The sequence below is a fragment of the Rhineura floridana genome, chromosome 17 (assembly GCF_030035675.1).
Source record: "Rhineura floridana isolate rRhiFlo1 chromosome 17, rRhiFlo1.hap2, whole genome shotgun sequence".
In the NCBI taxonomy this organism is placed as follows: domain Eukaryota; kingdom Metazoa; phylum Chordata; class Lepidosauria; order Squamata; family Rhineuridae; genus Rhineura; species Rhineura floridana.
In genome coordinates, this window is record NC_084496.1 from 3007813 (window position 1) to 3032049 (window position 24237).

General features: G+C 44.4%; 1 protein-coding gene across 1 annotated transcript in view; it reads right to left on the bottom strand.

The window, feature by feature from the left end:
- Positions 1-24237, bottom strand: part of LMF1 (lipase maturation factor 1) — a 169920-nt gene that overhangs the window by 86095 nt on the left and 59588 nt on the right. Inside the window, exon 5 of the mRNA XM_061599996.1 lies at positions 11978-12043. Coding sequence (XP_061455980.1) covers positions 11978-12043 — 66 coding nt within the window. The remainder of the gene's footprint in view (positions 1-11977; positions 12044-24237) is intronic.

Below are 24237 nucleotides of genomic sequence, written 5' to 3' on the forward strand. Positions count from 1 at the left end.
AGACACTCTTAAACCTGTATACCTGAAAAGGTCAACAAGAACTGTTCACCTTGTATGCGGGTCTGCATGAGCAACAGTTCTGTGTAGGTCTCCTGACTGGAAGAAGGAAAGCCCGGAGAAGTGACTCATGCAGAGATACAGTCAACAGCCTCTTTTGAGCCCCCACTTCAGGAGCGATTAAGTGATCTAATCACATGTGCTGCAGAGCTGTAGCCAATCTTGAGCAGTAAGACTCATGCAAATATACAGTGGGAAGCCTTCTCTGCGGGGCAGGGTACTTCGCTGAAACAAGAGCCTCTCATCCTTTAAATGTGTTTAATTCTTTCAGAATACTAGCAGTTGTCTAGTAGCACTCTAGAACGCCCTGGCACAGAGTTTAGGCATTACTGCATGTATGTGAGTGCATTGTATTATAAACTGACAGTCATTTCCTATTTCCATATAAGGCTTTGCAGACCAAGCTGCAACTCCAAAGCTACCAATTCTCAGAGCGGCGTGCCCATCAGCTTTCGCTAACCACCAATTCAAAATTCTCAAACCTATAAATTAAATTAATAAAAGGACAAAGACTCCTTTTGTGCATTTCCAAAGCCTGGAGGATTTTGCAAATAATAAGACTGGAAAGTGATTTATACTCCTAGATTAAAAGCTGGGTTGGCACGCACAGCTCTTTAAAACAGTACAAAATTTCTTATTAACCCATTCGGGAGCAACATTTTATCATCATAGTTCTTCCGTAGTAAGAGGCTAAGACAAAGAGAAGGTTAGCTGCAATCCAAAAAGCTGGTCAGGAAGTCAAATCATGCGCTGAAAGGTCAATAAAAAAAACAGAAAATGTTCCATTACTGGTCACTGCCATTTTTTTTAAGGGTGTGAAAACAAAAAACTTGGAAAGTTTAAACACTAGCTAGTCTTTCAAATTTCTCACCCCAGAATCTAGCAGATTTTCTGCCACCCACAGCTCCTGTCTTCTACTTCAGCCCATCATCATGTTAAAAGATTTTGCCACCTACAATCTTCTTGATCGATGTGCCAATCACAACACCTGCCCGCCCTCTTTCATCCCCCATACTCGGTTTTTCTTGTAACACTAATTAACCCAACTATGATTGCCAAAGGCAACAGTCTTTCATTACACTGTAGTCCTGAAATCTCCAAACACACATACATACACTTATTTTGGGGGTGTTGTTTTTTAAGTATACAGAGTTCCCTGGGAAGAAGGACTGACTGTTAAACCACTCTGGGAATTGTAGCTCTGTGAAGGTTACAGGGGTCTTCTAACAACTCTCAGCATCCTCCACAAACTACAGTTACCAGGATGCTTTGGGGAAGCCACACGTGCTTAAAGTGGTATGACACTGCTTTAAAAGTATAGTGTGGATAGAGCCTATCATACTCTTTCTTATTTTGCCCATCACTGACTCATCTGTGTCCTGAGTTTCGGCAGCTACAAAGTAGAGATGGAAGAGAATTCTGTGCAGTCCGCATTTTTAAGCAAACTGATCTAAACGTGTACCTCTCTGACTAATACACGGATTGGAAAGTAAATTACCCTTTGGATTTCGTGCTTCAAATTTTGTGATGCAGCTCTCAGGCAAAAAAACCCACCAATGTGTCAAAATGCGTATTTTAGGATAAAATAGGTTTACAAATGCATACACAGAGGTAAAAAGCGTATTTAAGGATGCATTTATAAATGCACATTTTTGTACAGACTTTTTTTTTGGGGGGTGGAGTTCACAGATGAAAGGAGGAATGGGAGGGAACAGTCTTATAAGTAAGCACATGTGAAATTGACACGGACTTGAAACAGACCGACCTGTCTATCCCAAATTACAAATGAGCAATTCTCCAATTCTCTTTAATCAAATTATATTTCCTGAACTGCTTGAATACCATTGGCTTTAAACTGGTGGGTCAAGACCTATAAGCGGGTCAACTCCATGATCTGTAAGCGGCACCAGCAGCTGCGCTGCCACCACGACTTTTTCTTCTTCTTTTTAAAGAGATGAGCGATGTAGCGAGGAAGCGATAGGAAGGGCATATATAGGGCTGCATTCAGTTAACTTTCAGTAGACCCAATGAAATTTATGAACCTTAGTTAGTCATGGCCATTAATTTCAATGAGTCTGCAATGAGTAAAAGTTAGTCAAATACAACTCATAGCAAATAATTTAAAGGGAGTCTCGTAATGCAAGTTGGGCTTAACATCAGAGCAACACAAGAAGGGCCTAGTGGCTGGATCAGGCCCATCTAGTCCAGCCTCCTGCTCTCACAGTGGCCAATCAGATGCTCGAATGGGAAGCCCACAAGCAGCACCTGTGTGAAAGGGCACCCTCCACACTTGGCAACTGCCCAGCAACTGGTATTTAGGAGCATACTGCTGCTCATCTTAGGTCAAAGAAGGATCCTGGGCTTAAAATCTACTGATCTAGCCCAGTCAGTTTTCCATCAACAAGCCAAATCTCATGGACCCTTAAAATGTCATGACATTGAGACATGCCTCAAAAATCAGATGAGTCCATGTAATCAAACACCTGTTTAGCAAGTTAGTCAGTGGTCTAAAAGCCTCTTACAGGTCACCATAGATTAGATGTCTAGAACAGGCTGCCAGGATTAACCTGATCAGCGCCGAGATTGGAACAAGAGGGAAGAGAGGGATTTAGAAGAGAGGGAGAAACATTCCAAGGGAGGTTAGGCGATCTCCTAAGAGAAGAGTCCACAAGCAATGGACAGATGAAATACAATCACCACACAGGAAGCTTTTGCAAGGCTCAAGACAAATCCTTAAGAATATAGAAAAGAATCCAGGAACAAGAATCATGTTACCGCTGAAAATACAACTGGCATATTACCAATGCATGTACTCTCTGTGATTGACATACGCTCCTCTGGATGTCAAGCTCGGAGAGGTGCCATCTTTCTATACTTCCAACCTCTTGGGATTTACAGAGTGAGTACATGTCCTGGGGGATTCTTCCATCCAGATTATCATTTCACTTTCTTTCTTTCCAGAAACGAAAGCAAAATCAACAGGGAAAGGAGCCTTTAACCATCAAGCATTTGGGCTGCTGCTTAAACGGTTGAACCAGTGCAATTAATGCACTATTATTAATATTATTATTCAACTTTTATACCGCCCGACTAGCAATAGCTCTCTGGGCGGTGAACACAAGTACAATAAAATCACAAGTAGAATAAAATCACACAATACAATACAACAGAGCATATAAAAAACAACACAAACTAAAATCAATTACAACATATTTAAAATTGAATTAACTTAAATTGAAATTAACTTAAATTGAGATTAAAATGCCTCGGAGAAGAGGAAGGTTTTAACTTGGCGCCGAAAGGATAATAGTGTTGGCGCCAAGCGCACCTCCTTGGGGAGACTGTTCCACAGTTCGGGGGCCATCACTGAGAAGGCCCTAGATCTTGTCACCACCCTCCGGGCCTCCTTATGAGTCGGGACCCGGAGGAGGGCCTTCGTAGAAGACCGTAGTGTACGGGCCGGTTCGTACCGGGAGAGGCGTTCCGACAGGTATCATGGTCCCGCACCGTATAGGGCTTTATAGGTCAATACCAACACTTTGAATCTGGCCCGGAAGCATATTGGGAGCCACTAAAGGCTCTAAATCACTCATTTCATAAGCATACCAGTTGTTCAGGTAAGTTGCTAGCTCTGCTGTGTCCCAAAACGTGCCTTTGCATGCACAAGGGTATCCGGAGCTCAAGAAAGTTGGGGGTGAGGAAAGGCTGTGCATATCACAGCCACATGAGCTGAGCTCCAACCCAACTCTACCCTTGAACACAGGAAGTTGCCTTCTACCAAATCAGACCATTGGTCCATTGAAACCAGTGCTGTTGACACAGACTGGCAGCAGCTCCCCAGCAATTTCAGACAGAAGTCTTTCCCAACCCTATCTGGAAGACAGAGTTGTGGCTTTTTGCATGAAAGGCATGTGTCTATCACTGGGTTACAGCCCTCCCCCTTCCACATCATTTAGAGGCTGCAGCGCAATCCCCAGTGGCATCTCCAGGTAAAGGTGGGACAGACTTTCTGCTGGAAACTATGGACAGCCACTGCCAGCCAGTGCTGAGTGAGGCAAACAAGATGGTTTAACAACCTCTGGTTGACAGTGACAGCAGAGCAACTCTTCTGAGAACTGGGGCATCTTAAAACATCAGTTTTAATAAGAGGCCTAGGTCTCTAGATCTGGACACGGGCAGCTTCCTTATAGCAAGTCAGACCATTGGTCTATCTAGCTCAATGCTGCCTACACTGAATGGCAGCGGTTTTCCAGAGTTCTGGACAGGGGGCGCTGCCAGCCCTACCTGGAGATGCCACCAGGGACTGAACTCAAGACCCTGAACTGTCTGTTTGCTTGAGTGATTTTTAGGTTGTGTTTAATTGTTTTTAATGCTGTATTTTATGTGTTGTAACCTGCCCTGGGGCCTTCATGTGAAGAGCAGCAGTAGTAGTAGTAGTAATAATAATAATAATAATAATAATACCACCACCTCAGGGTACTCTCCAACAATGCTCACGGCATCATTTTGGCTACAAACTGGCAGCATTTGCCACTTGAGTTCCCTATTAGAAGTGCATTAGGGCGAATGGGCATGGCCCCACCTGTCGTGGCCCCACCCATTGGAATCAGACTGTATCTTTCTCCATTATGTTTAATGAAAAACTCCAGTTTAGTGTGCTTCATGGAGCAGCTTGCAGGTCACACAGGATTCTGCATCTCTACATGGCATAACTTGGCACAACTACTCAAAGCAAAGATGTTGTCACAGCAACTAGGAACACCCCCTTGCAACCCTTAAGCAGATTCAAGGTGGGCTCTTTCTACTTGCGTGAGGAAGCTGTCACAGAACCAGAGCATGCAACGACGTGAGAGCTCCTCCGAGTTGGAAAAGTGGGGGGCCAGCTGAGCCTGCCACCGCAGTCGTCTGAGTGTCTGGGGTGATGGCACCTCATCAAGATCCTCCTCCTGCAGAGCAGGTTTGTGTGGCAGCAACACCCTGGGAGGAGAAGAGACGGGCTTTTGATCAGCTGGCGTCCCTCCTCTTCTAACTGGAGCTAAGGGGGAGGAGCTGTCTCTGTCCAAAGTACTGAAGCCTCCCATCTCAGTACTTCCTGGCTGCACGTTGCTAGGACTCTCCCCCGGGTCCCCATTCTGTAGCCTCGTCCTTTTCTTCTTCATCACTCCAGGACCGCTCTGCAGGGCTCATGCCACCACCAACCTCAGTCTGCCCTCCACCAGCCCCCACCTGCCTGCCTTCCTGCTTACATCCTGTTCAGGGGCTGGCAACACCTGCTAGCTTCCTCCCCGTTGCCTCAGTGCTGCCATTGCAGAGCTCGGCAGGGAGGATGGAGGCGGAGCTAGAATTAGTTGGCTCCACCTGTCATTGGCTGTGGCTCCATCTACTGTTGGGGCCACCTACCTTCTGCCTTATCAGTCACATCAGCCACAGCTGAATGGTCCTCATGCAATTTCGCTGAAGAAGCCAGGAAAGGTATGTGGAAAGCGCATTTACAGAAGTAAGGGATACCTTCCAGGTGGTGGTGGTGGTTGGAATAATGATGATAAAGTGATGAACCACCTTTCATATAAATTTCAAGGTGATTGACAAGGTTAACCCATACAGAAGTATCTCACAGTGTTTGCTCTAATCCATGTGGATGCAACCGCAAGTGTGGAACTGAGAAGCCTTGAGACATTTTTCACGCCTCGAAACCCATGCACAAACTTAGGGATGCACGTGTGCCTGTATAAGCAACACACTACAGTTTTGAAAGCAGAAAAGAGAATTCTTCCCTCTTTCACACACCCACACAATATCTGTGCACAAACAATCAATCTATTAAATGTCTGGCTCACAATTATTTTCCTTCGGGGCAGGCCGGGACCTGAACATCTATTATATTTCAGCTCCAGCTAGAGAAGAAAAATGGCTATCACTTTCTGGCTAAGCAGTAAAGAAGCAATACTTCACCACCAGCCTGCCACTCCCACCCCGGCCGCTGTCTTCCCTGCAGTAGCCTGGCTTCAGATCTGAATCCTGCATTATCACCAGACCATCACATTCCTCGACTCTGAAATCAACTCAGTCTCTCTAGCACCGCAGGATTTCCTTTTTTGTTTTGTTTTCTTATCCCAATGGAACCCTGACTATTTAAATTGCCAGCTACTGCGCTTTTATTTTTGCTATTCTTGCCTCCTTATTTTCTGAGGAAGAATAAAAGGCAGAAGAGAAAGGAAAGAAGGGGTACAACTTTTGATCTTCCTCCTCTTCACCCCCGCCAATTATGGCTGGATTCACAAATGCTCCTCAAAGCACTCAAATCTGCACTTTCTACATCTATTGGTCAATTGGGCCTGCTAATTCCAGGCATACAATGAAAGAACAGCTAACGAGCCAAAGTTCTGTTTCCTTGACACTTGAGGCTCTGGTTGAAACATAAAACCCGGTTCTCCAGCCTATCGCTGTCAATTGCAATGGACAAGGTTCCCACCTCAATTCAGAATGCGCTCTCTTAAAATGAGCTAATCTGGGCAGGATTCAGCTCACACAAGAATTAACTCTTTATAAAGCTCCAGGAATGTAAGCAGGCCTACTAATATCAGGCAGGCATCTGCACTGTACTATTTTCGATACCCGCTAAAACTTCTTTGTTTCGGGAAGCCTACCCAGACATGTAATTTTATTATGTATACTTGCTGATTTGTTGATAAAAACTGTTGATCTTAATCTATATTTTGATCGTTTTATTATGTCCACTTCTTTTTAAATGTCTGTTGATAGCATCAGTATTTTCTTAAGAATGTTTTGCTTTATGTAAACCACATACAGGGTGGTGGTTGTTTTTACTAAATGGTATATAAATCTTGCTAAATAAACTTGTACATAATTACATTTGATGTTCCTGAAGTAACAAAGTGACTTTCAATCTGCAAAAAGTGGTAATATTAAATTTTTTCAATTTTTCTGAAAATTTCTGGGTTTTTTTCTGGAAAAAAAACCAGGGAATTTTTTTTTCCCCATGGCTTCAAAATTTCTGGAAATTTTACATCTCTAGACTCTGACACCGGAAATTTAAAGAATTTAAAGAAAGCTTTATCCTCCATGAATTTGTGCAATCCTCTTTTAGAGCCATCCAAGTTGGTGGCCATCATTAACTCTCACGGGAGCGAGTTCCATAGTTTAAACTACATGTTGTAAGAAGAAATACTTTCTTTTGCCTGTCCTGGACACAGATTTGTGTAAGACTTGCATATGCTAATTTTACAGGTATAGACAAATTGACAAGTCCTTTCCACACATTCAGCTCCAATGTGCAGGCAAAGGTGGCTGGTCTCCTCTCAGACCAAGAGGCAACTCGGGTTTATCTTTGTGGGGGAAGGCTCACAGGCAACCGACAGGCATGGAGAAGCACTAGCCCCCAGACAGACAGTGGCTTGTCCAACTACATTCCAGCCACACAGTTCCCTAGGCTCTCCTCTTACTCCTTGCTGTTTTGAGTTTGAACTGTTTGGAGAATCAAAACCAAAAATGGTGAGGCAGTTGTCTTTCACTGTGTTTTTCCCGAATTCCCATCCCCTTTGATGGGACAGCATCCTTCTGCCCATAATGATAGAGAAATGCATTTCAAACGTCAATTCTTTTTAAAAGAACTGACATGATTTGAGGCATAAAGCTCTTCCTCAGATGTGTTCTTTCTTATCCCCTTTCTTTAAAAAGGGAGTGGTCTTAATTTCTCATCAGTTATTTGCTCTCTCTCAAAGGGGAAAAATCCCACTTGTCTTTGAGTAAGAACATAGCTTGAAAGGTTTTTAAGGGCAGGAAAGTGACTTTCTATAGCACCTTTAAATGCAATTCCAATCCGACAACAAACAAATCTGCTTCCCCTGGAATCTGCCGGCAACTCTTACAGATGTTGCCACTGCACTCATCGGTTCGTAAGTCCGGCCCTTGATTCATCTCTGACCACCTACACCACTAGGGTCCAACCAACATGCACTTTGGAGACCCATTCTTTTTCTTATTACCTATATGTATGGTGGCAGGGCTGCTGTCACGACTCATCTTAGATCAGGCCACAGCCCTGTACTGGGTCCCGACCACCCACTGAAAACCACTTTTCTACACTGTGCGGACATCTGTACCAGATATGGTGAACCTCTAGCCCTTCAGATTATCCTTGGCCATTGACCATGCATGCTCGGACTGATGTGAGCCGTAGTTCAGCAGCATCTGGATGGCCAAAGGTTCCCCACATCTGGACTACATTTCCCCACCATCTGTAACTATTGGCCATGCCTACTAGGACTGAGGGGAGCTATAGTCCAGCAACCTCTGAAGGACCAAAGGTTCCCCACACCTGATCTATACTGAAGCATCTCTACTTCTGCTGTTTGTATCTAGAAGACGTCACTGACTACTCTGAAGCAACCTGCCTCCTCTACAGCCTGTTCTCAGGAGATTTCTTGATTTTCCTTGCACAGTTTATCTCAAGGCCTCACTTAGAATATATCACTTTAAAACAAAACAAAACAAACTTTTGTTCATTTTAGGCTTTGTCCCAAGACATGTCCCAACAAACTGGAGGTCTCTTATATTGTGTGTGTATATATATATATATTGGATCAACTCTGTTTTTCCAGAGAGTAGAAAACCATCTGCAAAGCATTAACAGTATATGGCTCTGTTGTTGTTGTTATGTGCCTTCAAGTCAATTACGACTTATGGTGACCCTATGAATCAGTGACCTCCAATAGCATCTATGATAAACCACCCTGTTCAGATCTTGTAAGTTCAGGTCTGGCGCTTCCTCTATGGAATCAATCCATCACTTGTTTGGCCTTCCTCTTTTTCTACTCCCTTCTGTTTTTCCCAGCATTATTGTCTTTTCTAGTGAATCATGTCTTCTCATTATGTGTCCAAAGTATGATAACCTCTGTTTCATCATTTTAGCTTCTAGTGATAGTTCTGGTTTAATTTGTTCTAACACCCAATTATTTATCTTTTTTGCAGTCCATGGTATGCGCAAAGCTCTCCTCCAGCACCACATTTCAAATGAGTTGATTTTTCTCTTATCCGCCTTTTTCACTGTCCAACTTTCACATCCATACATAGAGATCGGGAATACCATGGTCTGAATGATCCTGACTTTGGTGTTCAGTGATACATTTTTTCATTTGAGGACCTTTTCTAGTTCTCTCACAGCTGCCCTTCCCAGTCCTAACCTTCTTCTGATTTCTTGACTATTGTCTCCATTTTGGTTAATGACTGTGCTGAGGTAGTGATAATCCTTGACAAGTTCAATGTCCTCATTGTCAACTGTAAAGTTACATAAATCTGTTGTCATTACTTTAGTCTTCTTGACGTTCAGCTGTAGTCCTGCTTTTGTGCTTTCCTCTTTAACTTTCATCAGCATTCGTTTCAAATCATGACTGGTTTCTGCTAAGAGTATGGTATCGTCTGCATATCTTAAATTATTGATATTTCTCCCTCCAATTTTCACACCTCCTTCATCTTGGTCCAATCCTGCTTTCCATATGATATGTTCTGCGTACAGATTAAATAAACAGGGTGATAAAATACACCCGTGTCTTACACCCTTTCCGATTGGGAACCAATCGGTTTCTCCTTATTCTGTCCTTACAGTAGCCTCTTGTCCAGAGAATAGGTTGCGCATCAGGACAATCAGATGCTGTGGCATACCCCATTTCTTTTATAGCATTCCATAGTTTTTCATGATCTACACAGTCAAAGGCTTTGCTGTAGTCTATAAAGCACAGGGTGATTTTCTTCTGAAATTCCTTGCTCCGTTCCATTATCCAACGTATGTTTGCGATATGATCTCTGGTGCCTCTTCCCTTTCTAAATCCAGCTTGGACGTCTGGCATTTCTCGCTCCAGATATATGGCTCTGGACATCTACTATTATTTTAAAAATAATTCATTAAAAAAAAACACCATAGTGTAACTGTAGATAATCTGGCCACCTTCAAGCATTGCCACTGGGATGCCCAAGCCAGGTTCAGGAGCCCTCAAATTCTGAACTGGGAAATTTTCCTTCACAAATTAAGGTACTCTTTGGAAACTGGGGTAATTTGCATGGGGTGATTTTTCAGTTTCCATCAGAAAACTATCTGATGGCTTCGAGAGTAATCTAACCTGGCATGTTTATTTTACTTGAATTTAATAAACAAAGCTAAAAACGCTCTGAAACAGCCAAGCTTGTCTGATATTGCATTTGCAATTGGCATCCATTCATTGTTACTAACAAACTCATGAAACGGAAAATTTTCCATGGAAAAATAAATAAATTTTCCAGCTTTTCTGCTTTTCATTGCTGGACTGATGCCACGCTACCCAGAGGTCCAGAAACAGAAAAAAAATAGCATGCATGCACAGAAACTCACAATGCCATTCTGCAGCCAGGAACAGTGCACCCCATCCAGAGGCAAGGCTCCTACCTACATACTCCAGTCCATGTCCGTGAGACTGAGTGCAAGAAATTAGGAAGAAGCAACAAGAGAGCTCTCCTACCTATGCAAAAGGCACAGAGGTCACCTTGCCACAAGCCTTTGGCCAACATTGAAAAGGTAGTTGAGGAAGAGATAAAAAATCTGGCTCCAAGGACCACACTTCACTCAGGACCACAGTCCACTTGAGACTGCTAGCACAATCTGCCTCAACCAAATTCTTTCTCAGATTCTGCAGTTCTGGGCTTCAGGAACAGCTTCTGGATTGGAAACTGTTAGGGCAGAACTTCCCTTCCAGGAAAACTGGACTGTTGAAAAGGTTGAAAGAACAGCTTGTTTTTATATTTTCCCTCTGTTTCCTTTTATTTGCAAAAAAAAAAAGTGGAATGGTTCAACATTGCAGTGATGCATCGACATAATGTAAACATCTTCTCCACAAGAAAAAAGAGGGACAGAACACTTTTTTGTTAAGTTTCTGAAGAATAACAATGCTTTATTGTTTCATATTGGATTGTCGGCAACAGTGGAAAACACTGTTTTTCTCTTCCAAGAGAGTAGATGTGGACGGTGCCATGAAGAAAGAACATCCCAGGAACTCAAAATGGAGGAGTTGGGGCAGTTGTGTTCTGATGTTATCATCATCATCATCATCAAGCCTTGTGGCAAGGAGCCCATGCCACAACTGAGCAGAGTGAAGGAGCCAATGTCACAAGCTGGACTGGACAACATTCACCCAGCAGATGCAACAAGGCCCAAGTTCAGCCTAGGGCCAGTCCAATAGTCTGATCTCTCCTAATTGTGAGCAGCTTTCCTGATCCCTTCCTTCCAATGGTATATTGAGTTGCAACACTATTTTTATTTATTTATTTATTACATTTATATCCCGCCTTTCCTCCCAGAAGGAGCCCAGGGTGGCAAACAAAAACACTAAAACCACTTCTTAAAGACAGACTTTAAAATATATTAAAATGAAACATATTTAAAAACATCTTTTAAAATAAATCCTATCGCTTTCCTGGGTCCTTAATTCTGTCCTCTCCTCATGTACCGCCCCCCTATTAGTCGACTGACATCATAATGCCATCAGGTGACTGGCAGCTGCCCAAGTTCAAAGGGGCTCTCAGTTACCGACAACCAGCTGATCGGCTGTTGCACAGACCTCCTTTAAAGGTGAGCTATCAGCGCCAAACATTTGAGTGGAGCAGGGAACATGCATTCAAAGGGGCTTGCTGCAACCACCAGTCAGCTGATCAGCAGTTACAGGGACCCCCCCCCCCCATGAAGTCTGCTTGCAGGAAGCTGTTTGGATTCAAACCACTTCCTCCAAATGGAGCATTTCTTCTCGCTGCAAATGGAGTGTTTTTCCTTTGCAGACACAGACATTCCGATATGTCATTGGAAGGAAAGATGCAAAGGCTGAAATAACAGATATTTAAAGGAGAAGCAGAAAGACGAGATGATTGGATGGCTTACCTCATAATGATAGTTCATGCATGTCAGATCTCTCCAGCAACGATCCCCTCGGATTTTAATCAAACCCTATGGAGAAAAACTCAAGATTATCATTTGCACCACAATTCCAAGGAGAATTCAGAAACCATCCCATATGAAAGGGCAGGAAAGGTATTTCCAGAATCTAGATCCTGCCCTTACATGGCCAATTTGGAAGTGGAAATGTTGTAACCAAAATGTGGGAAGGGGCTAAAAACAATCAAGTGATGTACCTGCGTACGCGAACAGGACTTGGCTGCAGTGGCTGCTGCCCATTGCGCCTGGTGGAGCCGAGTTCAACAAGGGCAACACCAAGATGAAGAAGGAAGTAGCCAACAGGCATCATTACCCGCTGGACTGGTTGCTTAAGGAAGAAGGCAGACACGTGGGAGATGGCTGAGGGCAGACTGAGGTTGGTGTGGCCAGGCCCACTTGCCCTAATGGACCAGAGGGCAGCCCAGAGTTGAGAAATAGCAGCCTGTTTTCAGAACAATGGGGGAAGGAAGGGAGAGGAGAGACGCGGGGGGGGCAGAGAGGTGCTGTGCAGGAGAGCAGCCCTGCTTTTCCCTTGGGTTAGAAAGAGGTCAGCAGGTGGAACAAAACATCTGCAGCACTACAATGCGAGAGGAGGAAGAGGAGGATTGCCACTGAAAAAGGCCCATTCTGTAGTTGGCAGTAATCTCAGGATTGAATTTCGCTGCTACAAAGTCAGCATTGAGACAAAGGAAGGGGTGGGGAGATGAAGGGAAGTCAGCCGTGCCCTGCAAGAAAGATGTCTGTCCAAAAGAACAGATCTGGAAGCAGGAAGTATACACCTGGAAGCCTCAAGGTACGTGGGACTAGGGCATCGACCTTTGATTCTGATTAAGATCTCACGGTGATATCCCAACCAAGGGAGGCTCCGCTAGTCAAAAGGAGGTTCTGGGACACCTGTGTGTGTGGGGTGGGTCCTGCCTTCTGACAGCACCTTTAATGAATACCTTCCCCCTTTTCCCCTCTAATAAGGTGTCCCATTGTCTTCTGTCAATAAAGAAAAGACAGGAAAGGAGATGGCCTACCCAGGTTGGGAAGAGCACCTAGGCAGAAGAGGAAGGTCTGGGGAAGGAAGTGAGAGGACAGGATTTGGCCATGGGAAAATAAGGATGTGGGTGTCATCCAGAGAAATCAAAGTGTACTAATGTCCTATGGGGGGAATGGAAGTGCACAGTTAATTGCTCAACAATTCTCTTTTATATTAAAAAGGGAGAAAGATTTAAGTGCTCAGGGAGGGTAGCACAGGAAACCAGCAAGCTGCCTTAATACTGTGTCAGACCATTGGTCCATCTAGCTCAATATTGTCTACACTGGCTGGCAGCAGCTCTCCAGGACAGGAGGCTCTTCTGGGGATTGAACCCGGGACATTCTGCATGCCAAGCAGGTGCTCTACTACTGAGCGGAACTGGTTAAATTCCCAGACGCCAGAATAGCTTCCTTTTCTTTTTAAGAATCAGCTCCATGAAGGAACGCAAGGAAAGTGTCCAAATCCTAGTGCAGAAGCACCAATTTTTCAGGTTCTCGGGCGGATAACATTTCCCATGCCGTGCTGCTTAGGCTTTGTTTTCTGCTTGTTTGTTTTTTATCAGAGCAGAAACAAAAAGGGGCGATCAAAAAAGAGAGACAGGCTCTGGTGCCGAGTGTGGATTTACTGACATGCTCTATGCGTTTTGGAAATACTTTCCTTCCTCAGGAGCTAAAGGCATTCAAACAAACCCAAATTAGTGTCATGGAGACAACCCAGTGGTCATAAACACATGCATAACATTTTTGAAGACCACATACAATACAAATCATTTAAAAACATTTATTTTTAAAAATAATAATTAAGAATTATTTGTTTGTTGTTTTAACCAACCGTAAACTGGACTCAAAGGCGACAGGAACCAAAGGGGGGGGGATGTTCTCCATCCTCATACAGGTTCCTATGACAAGCAGTGTATGACCAAAGCAGTATCATACTACTTCAAACAGTCATGGCTTCCCCAAAGCATCCTGGGAACTGTAGTTTGTTAAGGGTGCTGAGAGTTATTAGGAGATCCCCTATTCCCCTCTCGGAGCTACAATTCCCAGGGTTCCCTGGAAAGGGGGACTGATTATTTAACAACTTTGGGAATTGTAGCTCTGTGAGGGGAACACATGTCTCCTAACAACTCTCAGCACCCTGAACAAACTACAGTTCCCAGATTCTTTGGGGCAGTTAAAGTGATATGACTGCTTTTAGTAGTATGATGCTGCTTTAAATATATAGTACTGAGAACTTAAGATAATCCATCAATGCCAACATTTCCAACCCCTGGGACGGTGCTGGTGGTGGCAACCGTGAATGTAATAACTGTGAGGGTAGGCGATTGCTTTTAAATGTTTTTAGATGTTCTAAAGGTTTTCAGGTGGTTTTTAATTGTTTCAAATATGTTCTTACCTGATGTTAGGTGGTACTGTTTTAATTTTTTGCTGTTTGCCTGGGCCCCTTTGGGAGCAAGGGCAGAATACAAATTCAATAAATAAATGCAAAATCACCACCACTCTGAGAGCTTTGGGGGAATGGGAGGTTGCCCTGGCTGTTTGTTTGTTTTAATATGAAGCTGTACAAACTCTCCAACTGTAACATCATAGGCTGAATTTCCAGTGCTCTATTTGGTATACCAATATTCTGTTTGAATTTAAGCCTCCTATCGTAATGCAAGGACAAACAACCATCCCTCCAGCAGCCACTTGTCACCGAGTTGAAGAGCTGTATGCAAAAAAAATAATCGTCATCGTCTTGGAACAATGGGGCTCTTTCCTGTGAACCAGAGAGCTGCTTTGCCTTTAATTCAAATGTGCCAGGATAGGCAAACAGGCTTTGCAAATCAAACTCTGCTGGCCAGCCACTAAACAGTTATACCACACCCAGCTCTGGCTGACACAATCTTAAGAGAAAAAGAAAGGGCGCCTTTGGAAACTTGTTGCTGAACAACACAATCTGCGCATGCTCAAAGCACTTCGTGTACATTGCCTCTGTAATCCCATAAAGTAGTTGTTTTTTAATTTATCTATTTTAGTTTTAATAATTTACATACAACTAGTTTCTAAGGAGTGCATAGTACAGACACAGCATAAAGTCAGTTAAAATTAACCTCTTGGGGGGGAAGCAGATCACTGGTAGAGAGTCTGCCTTGCATGCAATGGTGGTTCAATCCACCTCCCTAGATAATTGGTTCCATTGTTGTACCGCTCTAACAGTCAGGAGGTTTTTCCTGATGTTCAGCTGAAATCTGGCTTCACGTAAATTGAGCCCATTATTCTGTGTCCTGCATTCTAGGATGATCGAGAAGAGATCCTGGCCCTCCTGCGTGGCAACCTTTCAAGTACTCAAACAGTGCGATCATATCTCCCCCCAGTCTTCTCTTCTAATGTGCCCAGTTCTTTCAGTCTCTCCTCACATGGCTTAGTTTCCAGTCCCCTGATCATCCTTGTTGCCCTCCTCTGAACCTGTTCCAGTTTGTCTGCATCCTTCTTAAAGCACACTGTCTAGAACTCGATGCAGTACTCAAGATGAGGCCTAACCAGTGCCAAATAGAGGGGAAATAGTAATTCACATGAGTTGGAAACTATACTTCTGTTAATGCAGCCTAAAATAGCATTTGCCTTTTTTGCAGTACATCACACTGTTGCCTCATATTCAGCTTATTATGATCAACAACAATTCCAAGATCCTTCTTGCATCAGTATTGCTCAGTCAAGTTTCCCTTATCTTATAACTGTGCATTTGGTTTCTTTTCCCTAGGCGTAGAATTTTGCACTTATCCCTGTTAAATGTCATTCTTTTGTTTTCAGCCCAGTGCTCCAGCTTATCACCTACCAACGCGCGAGTCAGAGTGCGCAACCGATCCCTTTCCAAGAACGGGCCTAGTTGGTGCTCCAACCTCAGCCGGTTAGAGGTGTTCATCATCACGGAGGTTACCCGAGCCTCCAAACTGCGGGGCAAGACACATCGAAACAAAGGCAACCCAACCTACAACAAACATCTTCTAGCACCTCTAATGTTTTTCAGAGCTTGAAAGTGTTTCACTTACACTGTGTCAACAATTCAAGTGCAGATGAAGGAATCAGAGCATGAGCAAGGCCACCCCCTGAGGCAACCGCAGGAGGTCACAGCTGGCTCCAAGCTCAGCCTCTTCACCACTTTGCCTCTGTTAGCACCCAGCGAGCAGCAAAGGACTATTAAGAAACAAGGAGTTAAAGGGCAGGCCACCAGCCTGGCTCTTTACATCACTTCAGAAACGAAGCTTCCATTTTTCACCATGGGGAAAAGGCAAAACAGCCTTTCCAAATAAGCACACTTGTTTATCCCTAATGAGTTAGAGACTTCAAATTCTTTGATCCAACCCCTGAGTACAAAGAATTTGGAAACCACTGCAATCAAAAGGAGTAGTTCTTTATTAACTGTACTCTGACTAGTTCTTGTTTATGGAAAAATTGGCTGTGGTAGCTCGGTGGTAAAAGTGTCAAGCAACATGTTTACCTGCTGGGTCTCACTCTGAAAGAAAACGCTGCATTTAGAAGATGTTAATTCTCCCCTGTGGTTGTTGTTTTTATTATTATTATTATTATTATTATTATTAAGAAAACAAGAAGAGCCTGCTGGATCAGGCCAGTGGCCCATCTAGTCCAGCATCCTGTTCTCACAGTGGCCAACCAGGTGCCTGGGGAAAGCCCGCAAGCAGGACCTGAGTGCAAGAATATGAGGAGGAGGAGGAGGAGGAGGAGGAGGAGGAGGAGCACTTTTTGAAGTCCCCCACTATTATGAATATAGTGTGAGGCTGTCTCAGTGAGGTGAACGTCTTCATTACCTTAGTTTCCACATTTTGGTCAAGACAGATGTCAGAGATTTGATCGAATCTGAGGAAGGTTCGGGAGACTTGTTTGCCTGATGAAAGAAATATTGGGAGTACAACAGCAGAGATCATTCTGAGTGTGCCTTAAGGGGTTAATTCTCTTATTGGCCTGGGTGACAGCAGACTCTGATGGGCTGAGGGTCCTAGTCAGCTGGGAGCTAGCTGTCAGTGAGGAAGACGTGGTTCTAAAGGAGTTTTACCCCTCTGTAGGCCTGACCTAAGACAAACCTGTTTATTTATCCTCATAATGGTTTTGTTCAGTTTTCCCACAGTAAATTTCAATCGGTTTCCTTTCTCTCTGCACTCTGTCTGCTTTATTCCAGTCAGACTGCTAACAAGAAAAAGCGCATGCCAGGATGATGGTGCACATCCACACAAAGATGCAACAAGCCTGGGGTTCATGTGCTCTCCTCTCCCCACCCCCCAGGTGTTGGTGTAAGAGGAGTGCAGAAGCTTTCACTTCTCTTTTAGATTAACTGCACCCTGTTGTGATGTCTGAACCTGGACAAATTCATTAATCTTAATTATGGTTTGCTGAAACACAGCAGCTTCAAACCACAGTTTATGAAGTTGATTTGTTTCAACAAACCATGGTTGAGATGGTAACCATATAGATTAGCGCATGAGGGGAGAACCTTCTTCAGCAGAAGGGCCGCATTCTCTCTCGGGCAACCTTCCCAGGGGCTGCATGCCAATGGTAGGCGGGGGCAGAGGGCCAAAATCAGACAGGGCAACAGATATGATTCTTAACTTTGTACAATGTGCCATGAGATAGGTGCTTAAGAGCTGTGAGTGATAAATTAAAAGGGCCCACCCCTGTGAACCCAAGCACCCCCCTGCAACTCTGTATGAGTCATTGCTCAATAGCCTTGTATCCTTCCAAGGAGAAAGGGCTTTTTTTTAACTGCATCTCTGAAATGGATGTGACTGGATCCCACAGTGGAGTTTTACCTCTCTTCTGTTGCAGTTCTGTACGAGTCACTGTTCTAAGCTTGCCTCCAAATAATCTGGAGGGGTGCTCAGAACAGTGACTCGAGCAAAAGCACAAGGGACTTGGCTGCTCTGTGGACTGGCAATTCTTACCTTTCCACACACCAGAAAACTTTCTTTTTACTTTAAAAAAAGTATGTATTCACTTCTCAGAAATCACTGCCCAGGACACACCAACAACATTAATGAATCTTACAGAGCAGTCCAAACCCCTGATCCGCCACACTGGAGGGAGTCTGAATGGAGACCCCTGTCTAGTTCCCCCAGACTCTGCCCTCAGCGGAGAGGTCCTATTGGCAAGGAGCGCCCTAATGCCCCTCCCCTTATGGCAATAGCCAATGGAAACCCTGAAATGGGATGGGGCGTGGGCAGGGCCAGCAGAGGTTCCACTGGGTCCTAAGTTGGCCAAGGATATGGAGCCAGACGCCTCACTCCATCAAGCATCGCTTCAACAAGCCTTTTGAACAAGGCTCATCCCAATTTGCACCAGTATTGGAATTGTTATTAAAGATGTTTTGTTTGTAAGGTGTCTGGTTTTTTTAAAAGAAAGATGTTTTTATAGATGTTCTGCTTTACTGCTTGTTGTTTGCTGCCCTGGGCTCCACCTGGTAGGAAGGATGGGGTATAAGAAGGTGGCAGTTCTGGTGGTTGTTAAAAGCCCTACCACTGCCAGCCAGGGGTTAGGACTGTAACCTTAATACATTTTTTTTGTACTAAAGAAAAACACAAAAAGAATGACAATCATGGAAACACATACGAAAAAATGAAGTATCTATCTGGGCAGGAGAGAGGATCAGATCAGTGAAGAAACTAATAGCTGCACTTTGGTATCACTTTTTAAAAAAATAAATGGCATCAAGAAGAAGTTTTATCTCCTATCCCTCTTGTCATGCAGAAACCATTTCTTTTAACTTATATAGCCTGCTTCACCCAAGACCAGCCTCCTTTCAAAGAGAGAGAGAGAGAAAGAGAGAGAGAGAGAGAGAGATCAAAACCACACATTTATAAGTGAATCTTCTCCCTATTCTGTGAGGATGGGATACAAGGGTCGTATCACTACACTTTTATTTCCTGCCCCATTTCATGGTTTTTTTCATCCTTTTCTCACACACAGCACAACTGTGCCAGAGTTTGACTTTGAAGACCTGCTGTAAGGAGGGGGTGAATGGGATTTATGAAAGGCTCTGGGGTTACTATCTGCGATGTGCCTTTTTAAGCCGCTGAAGGCGAGGGGGGGGAGGGAAGCAGAGATAAAGACCACAGAGCTTTCTTGCCAAAGGGCTGTTTCTCCCGACAAATGAAGCAAGATCAGAAAAGTACAAAGGAGTCTGCTAAGAAGTCAAGTATGGGATCCCCACGGAGCAGAGGAGGGCTGCAGCTGGAAGGTCAGGGGTCAGAACATTGCAGACATCACTCTCCAAAAATTCCCATGAAGCTTCACTGCAGAACGCTGCCCCTTCCGATTTCTCATCTATGGATACCGAAAAAGCACTGGCCGGGGGGGGGGGGGGAGAAAGCTCTCTTTATGTTCTGCTCTGGCCCATCTTAATGCAATAAAACAAATTGGGATAATTACCCTCCCTTTCAGAGTCCTAAGAGCAAAAGGAGGAAGACACAGCTGTCAATAAAAGCTGCTGACTGCAGCCCATTTGAGTTTGATTCCAAACCCAGAGGAATGCAAGAAATCCTGGGTTTACAGCATCACATCTAATGCAATTTCAGAGCTGGGAAGCCAGTAATTTCAAAATCCAAAGCAATTTGGGGAGGGGAAGGGAGGGGGGAAGAGAGTTCATCTGCCTCTTAACTAATCAGATTTCCAACTTTTCCAGTAACTGGTTTTGTGTCAAAGCACCCCCCCGCATTATTAAGCTGCTCAAAAGAATGCAAAATGTAAAAGGAAGAAGGGGTAGGCAGATGATTTTTAGATTGGAGGTTCCCAAAGTGTGGTCCGTGAGCCTCATTCAGTGGTCCGCAGCATGTCTGTGGGTTTGTGGTTGAAGATGGGAGACGGCCCGTCCATCGCATTAAATATCCACATGGAATTCAAACTATACAACAATAAAATGCATTATATGAGGAATCAAAGCAGCGATGGACATACAACCCAAAACCATACAGCATCTAGCGCAGAGCATTACAACTGCTGCAAGAAGTGGAAAAACCACGAAGCGGCCCACCCAGACCCTGAGCAATTTTCAAGTGGTCCGTGGGATGGGCGCAGTTTGAGCAGCACCGTTTTAGATATAAAGTTTAACCGAATAGAATAGCCTACACAGGAACTGCACACAGGCTACAAGGTCCAGAGCAAGGCTCGCCAATGGTTGAGGGTGGTCCACTGGGGCGCTACCTGCTGCCCCACCTTTCTGCCTTCTTACTTGCAACCAATCAGGGAGGGGATCTGCCTGTCACCAATTCTGGCTGCACCTACGGCTGGCCTCCTTGCTGTCCGCCCTGTCAAGTCCCACTGGGCACCGGAGACTACAGCTGTGGCTGATGTAGGTGCCTTTTTCCTTTTAACGGGGGGGGGCACACCCACATCTTTTTGTGGCCTTATCTCTTTTTCTGCTCTTTCAGATGTGGCCACCATTTTTTGTGCTATGCCACACCCCCAACAGCAGCCAATTAGTGACTGGAGCCCATGACACTTTCTCAAAATTCCAAATGCGGCCACTGGCCCAAAAAACCCTTGAGGACCCCTGCTGTAGAGGCCCTGGGCTCCTGTAGGAGGGCGGGTGGGACAGGAATGTAATACAATGTAATAAAATAAATACGAATATGAATATGCTAACAGCAAACTAAGTCTCCAAGAGTGGGTCCTTTTTTAGTCAAAACGGCCCCATCCACACGCAAGAGTAAGATAGAAAACCAGAAGGGGAATGGAATGGAGTCACCTGAAAGGAGACATTGCCAGCTGACACCCTACGCAGGTGCACTCGTACGCTGCAACATTTTGTTGCAGGTCCCACTTGTTGAAATGTTGTGGGGCTTCTTAAAAAAACATTTTGCTTGCCTGGCAGCGATGAGGGAAGAGGAAGGTTGAAGCACGGTAAGACAGCCAGTGCAAAGTAGTGGTTTCTCTGTCTCTCACAGCCTAAGCAACCTCACAGGGCTGTTATGAGGATGAAACATAAGGACCTCAGAAGCGCCTGGCCTCTAGATCAGAACAAAGGCCCATCTAGTCCAGCATCCTGCCTCTTAGCAGCTAACCAGAAGAAGGTGGCCCCATTCACTTTAGAGTTCTGCCCCTGCATGCTCCCAGCATGTGGCCCCTAACAGACTACTCGCAAGGGACTGCGGCCCTTGACTGGAAAAAAAAAGGTTCACAGCTGCTGAGTTAATGGAACCTCCATGTCTAGAAGCAGTACATCTCTGAATACCAGGTGCCAGGGGCAAGCAGCAGGGAAACGCTGTGTTATCAGCTTTTCAACCTAGCTGGAATAGACTTACAGAATTAGACAGGCCATAACAGCCTGATCCAGCAAGGCAACTCACCCTAATCTCTTCTGGTAGCACAGAGAAAAACTAAAACTAATACTGATACTACTAATAATAAATGTGCATAGGATAAACAAGAATTGCTGAAATATTGCAATATCTACAAAAATGGAATTGTGCACAGTTCTGTTTTTTTAGCCAAGTAACGTGAGGGTGCAGCTGCCGCATATGTTCAGTTATGAATCTGCAAACATGTATAATTCAAAGTGAGCCTTTCCCTCTCTCTCTCCTTCAAAGAACTACGCTTTCAGTCATCCGGAGAGCCATAATTCTCCAGGTGTACTCCAAGAGCGCTCTCGGTGAAACAATGAAGCCCCGAGAGCCACTTGGTCTGTCTCCCTTGTTGATCTATAAGTAGCAGGCGTCTCAGAGGGGAAAGATGGAAAGGTCATTAAAAGGGGGTTTTGATCCGGGGCCGGCATCGGTCGGTGATTGATGGCGCCTCAGACACCACAGTGCCCAAAACATGTGTACAACCCTCCTGGGCTAGGATAACGAGGCTGATAGCCCACGGCCATGCAAGCGTAATGCGTGAAGCCAACGCTTCCTCCCAGACCACCCGCGGGCACCTGTTGTGTGATGCCGTCTGCAGCCAAGGGATGGGCGGCAGTTCAAAACAGCCAAAGAAGGGGGTTGCAGGCCCTGTTGTGCGTCTGCGTGTATCATGCATGCACACACAGCTCCAGCAGTATGCAGTGTGTATGTATGTGGGTGGGTTACATCACTGCTATTCCTAACAAGTGGGAGCTGCACCACAACTTTGCAGCGCAGAATGTTCCTGTTCAGTGTTCTAGCCAGACAGCCATGCCCTCTCCCAGGATACTCCATTCTATTTCTCCTCCTCCCAACAACAGTCAGCAATCCATGCCTGATGAACTTTCTCAGTCCTCACTGGACGTTTTAGGGGGGAGAGGTTGGAGATTTCCTCCAAACCCTAATAGTTTTATTTTTGTACATCTGTAAGCCCCAAGACTGATGATTGCTCCCTCTTGTGCATGGAAGGTACTGTTTTGGCTACATAAAAGGTCTCTCACTTGGAGAATGAGCTCGCTGTTACTATACAAGGTGATGACAATACAGGATTTCCTGGTGTGGGACAGAGTGACTTGCCCAACAACACCCAGAAAATCCACGCAGGAAGCCAAAGTCAAACCTCAGGCCCTTCAGATTCAAGTCCAACCCTTTTAACTACAGAAGGTGCTATTAGGACATAAAGATCTTATTCTTCACACAGAAGTGCTATACTCAGGGCCGGCATTTGCAAATGCAGGGCCCGATTGGTCCCAATGGGTCCAATCGGTATTTTGCCAGCCCTGGCTATACTATGCAGATACAGGGATGGCCTGGCATCAGCAATCTATGCTCTAATCTCTTGGCTGGACTACTGCAATGCACTCTACTTGGGGCTACCCTTGAAGACAGTCCAGAGGCTGCAGCTAGCGCAAACAGGCGAAGTCTGGCTAGTATGTGCAGCAGCAAGAAAGGATAGTATATCAGTGATCCTTAAAACTCTGCACTGGCTGCCTGTTAGTCACTGTACCCAGTTAAAGGCGTTGACACTGATATAAGAAGACCTATACGACCTGGGGTCAAAGTAGATGCACCTCTTCACCCTGGCTTTTGACACTTGATTATATATATGACCCTCTCTATCTGTGAATGTAATCTGTTTTGGACTGTTTTTAATAATTTTTTTTGTAATAAACTTTTTATTTTTTACAGAAAAAAAAAAGATCTATATTGACTCCAGAAAAATATAGCAATCACAACCAAAGAAGAAATTTAACAAGATATACTGCTTACAGGTAACGGAGTATACTAAATCCTTTTACACTTATTGCTGTCGATAATCTGAGTCCCTCTCTATTCCTCTCATATATTAACAAGAAATTAAACAACTAAACTAATTGAGTAACTGAACCCTGAAAAGGAAGCCGCAGTATTTAAAGAGGTATTAAAAGTTGTTAACTGCTGAGCGGGACATAACATTAACAAAGTCCATTCATTTCTCAACGTGTATCGGCACCAAGCAAAGATTGATACCATAATACAGTAAAGATGATCAAGCATTCCACAGCCATACATATTGTGCTGGTGGGATCATATTATTAGCTTCATCGTTAACAAAACAAATGAAATTATACCATTCTCCTAACAAATAGTTTTTACTTGACCCCTCAATACTTTTAATTTGGCAGTGATTTTTTCTGCCACAGCCAGTTGCCAGATTTTTTTATGCCAATAATCAGCTGTGGCCCCAATAAGGTCCCTCCGGAACCTGCCTAGGGTTAATCGAGCAGCTGTCAACAGATGCCTGACTAATTCTTTGCATTTTAAGTCTGCATTATTTCCTTGCATCCTGCCCTGGGACCTACTGGTGAAGGGTAGGTAATAAATGTAACAAGAACAGTTAAAGGAACACCTTCCCCAATACTTCCCAGCCCATGCTTTAAGAACAGTGAGAGAGGCTCTGTTTGTGGTACTGTCAATAGGCATAGTCCATGGGGCAATGGCATAGTGCAGGGCCTTCTCAATGGTGGCTTCCTGCCATATAATATCCAGTTCTCCCCTACACTGACAACATTCAGACGCAAGTTAAAAGCACATTTATTTAGCTGGGCCTCTGGAATGTAACTGAATGGGAACATAAAAGTTTACTGCTCAATGCTTTATGTTTTGATGCAGATTTGATTGACGCTTTAATCATTTTTAATCATGCCGTATGTTGGGCTCCTGCAGGAGGAAAGGCAGGATACAAAACAAACAGTAAACACACTCCATCTGTATGTGGTTGGACTAAATGTATTCCTGATGTTCACAACTGCATTGCAAATGTGTGGGGTT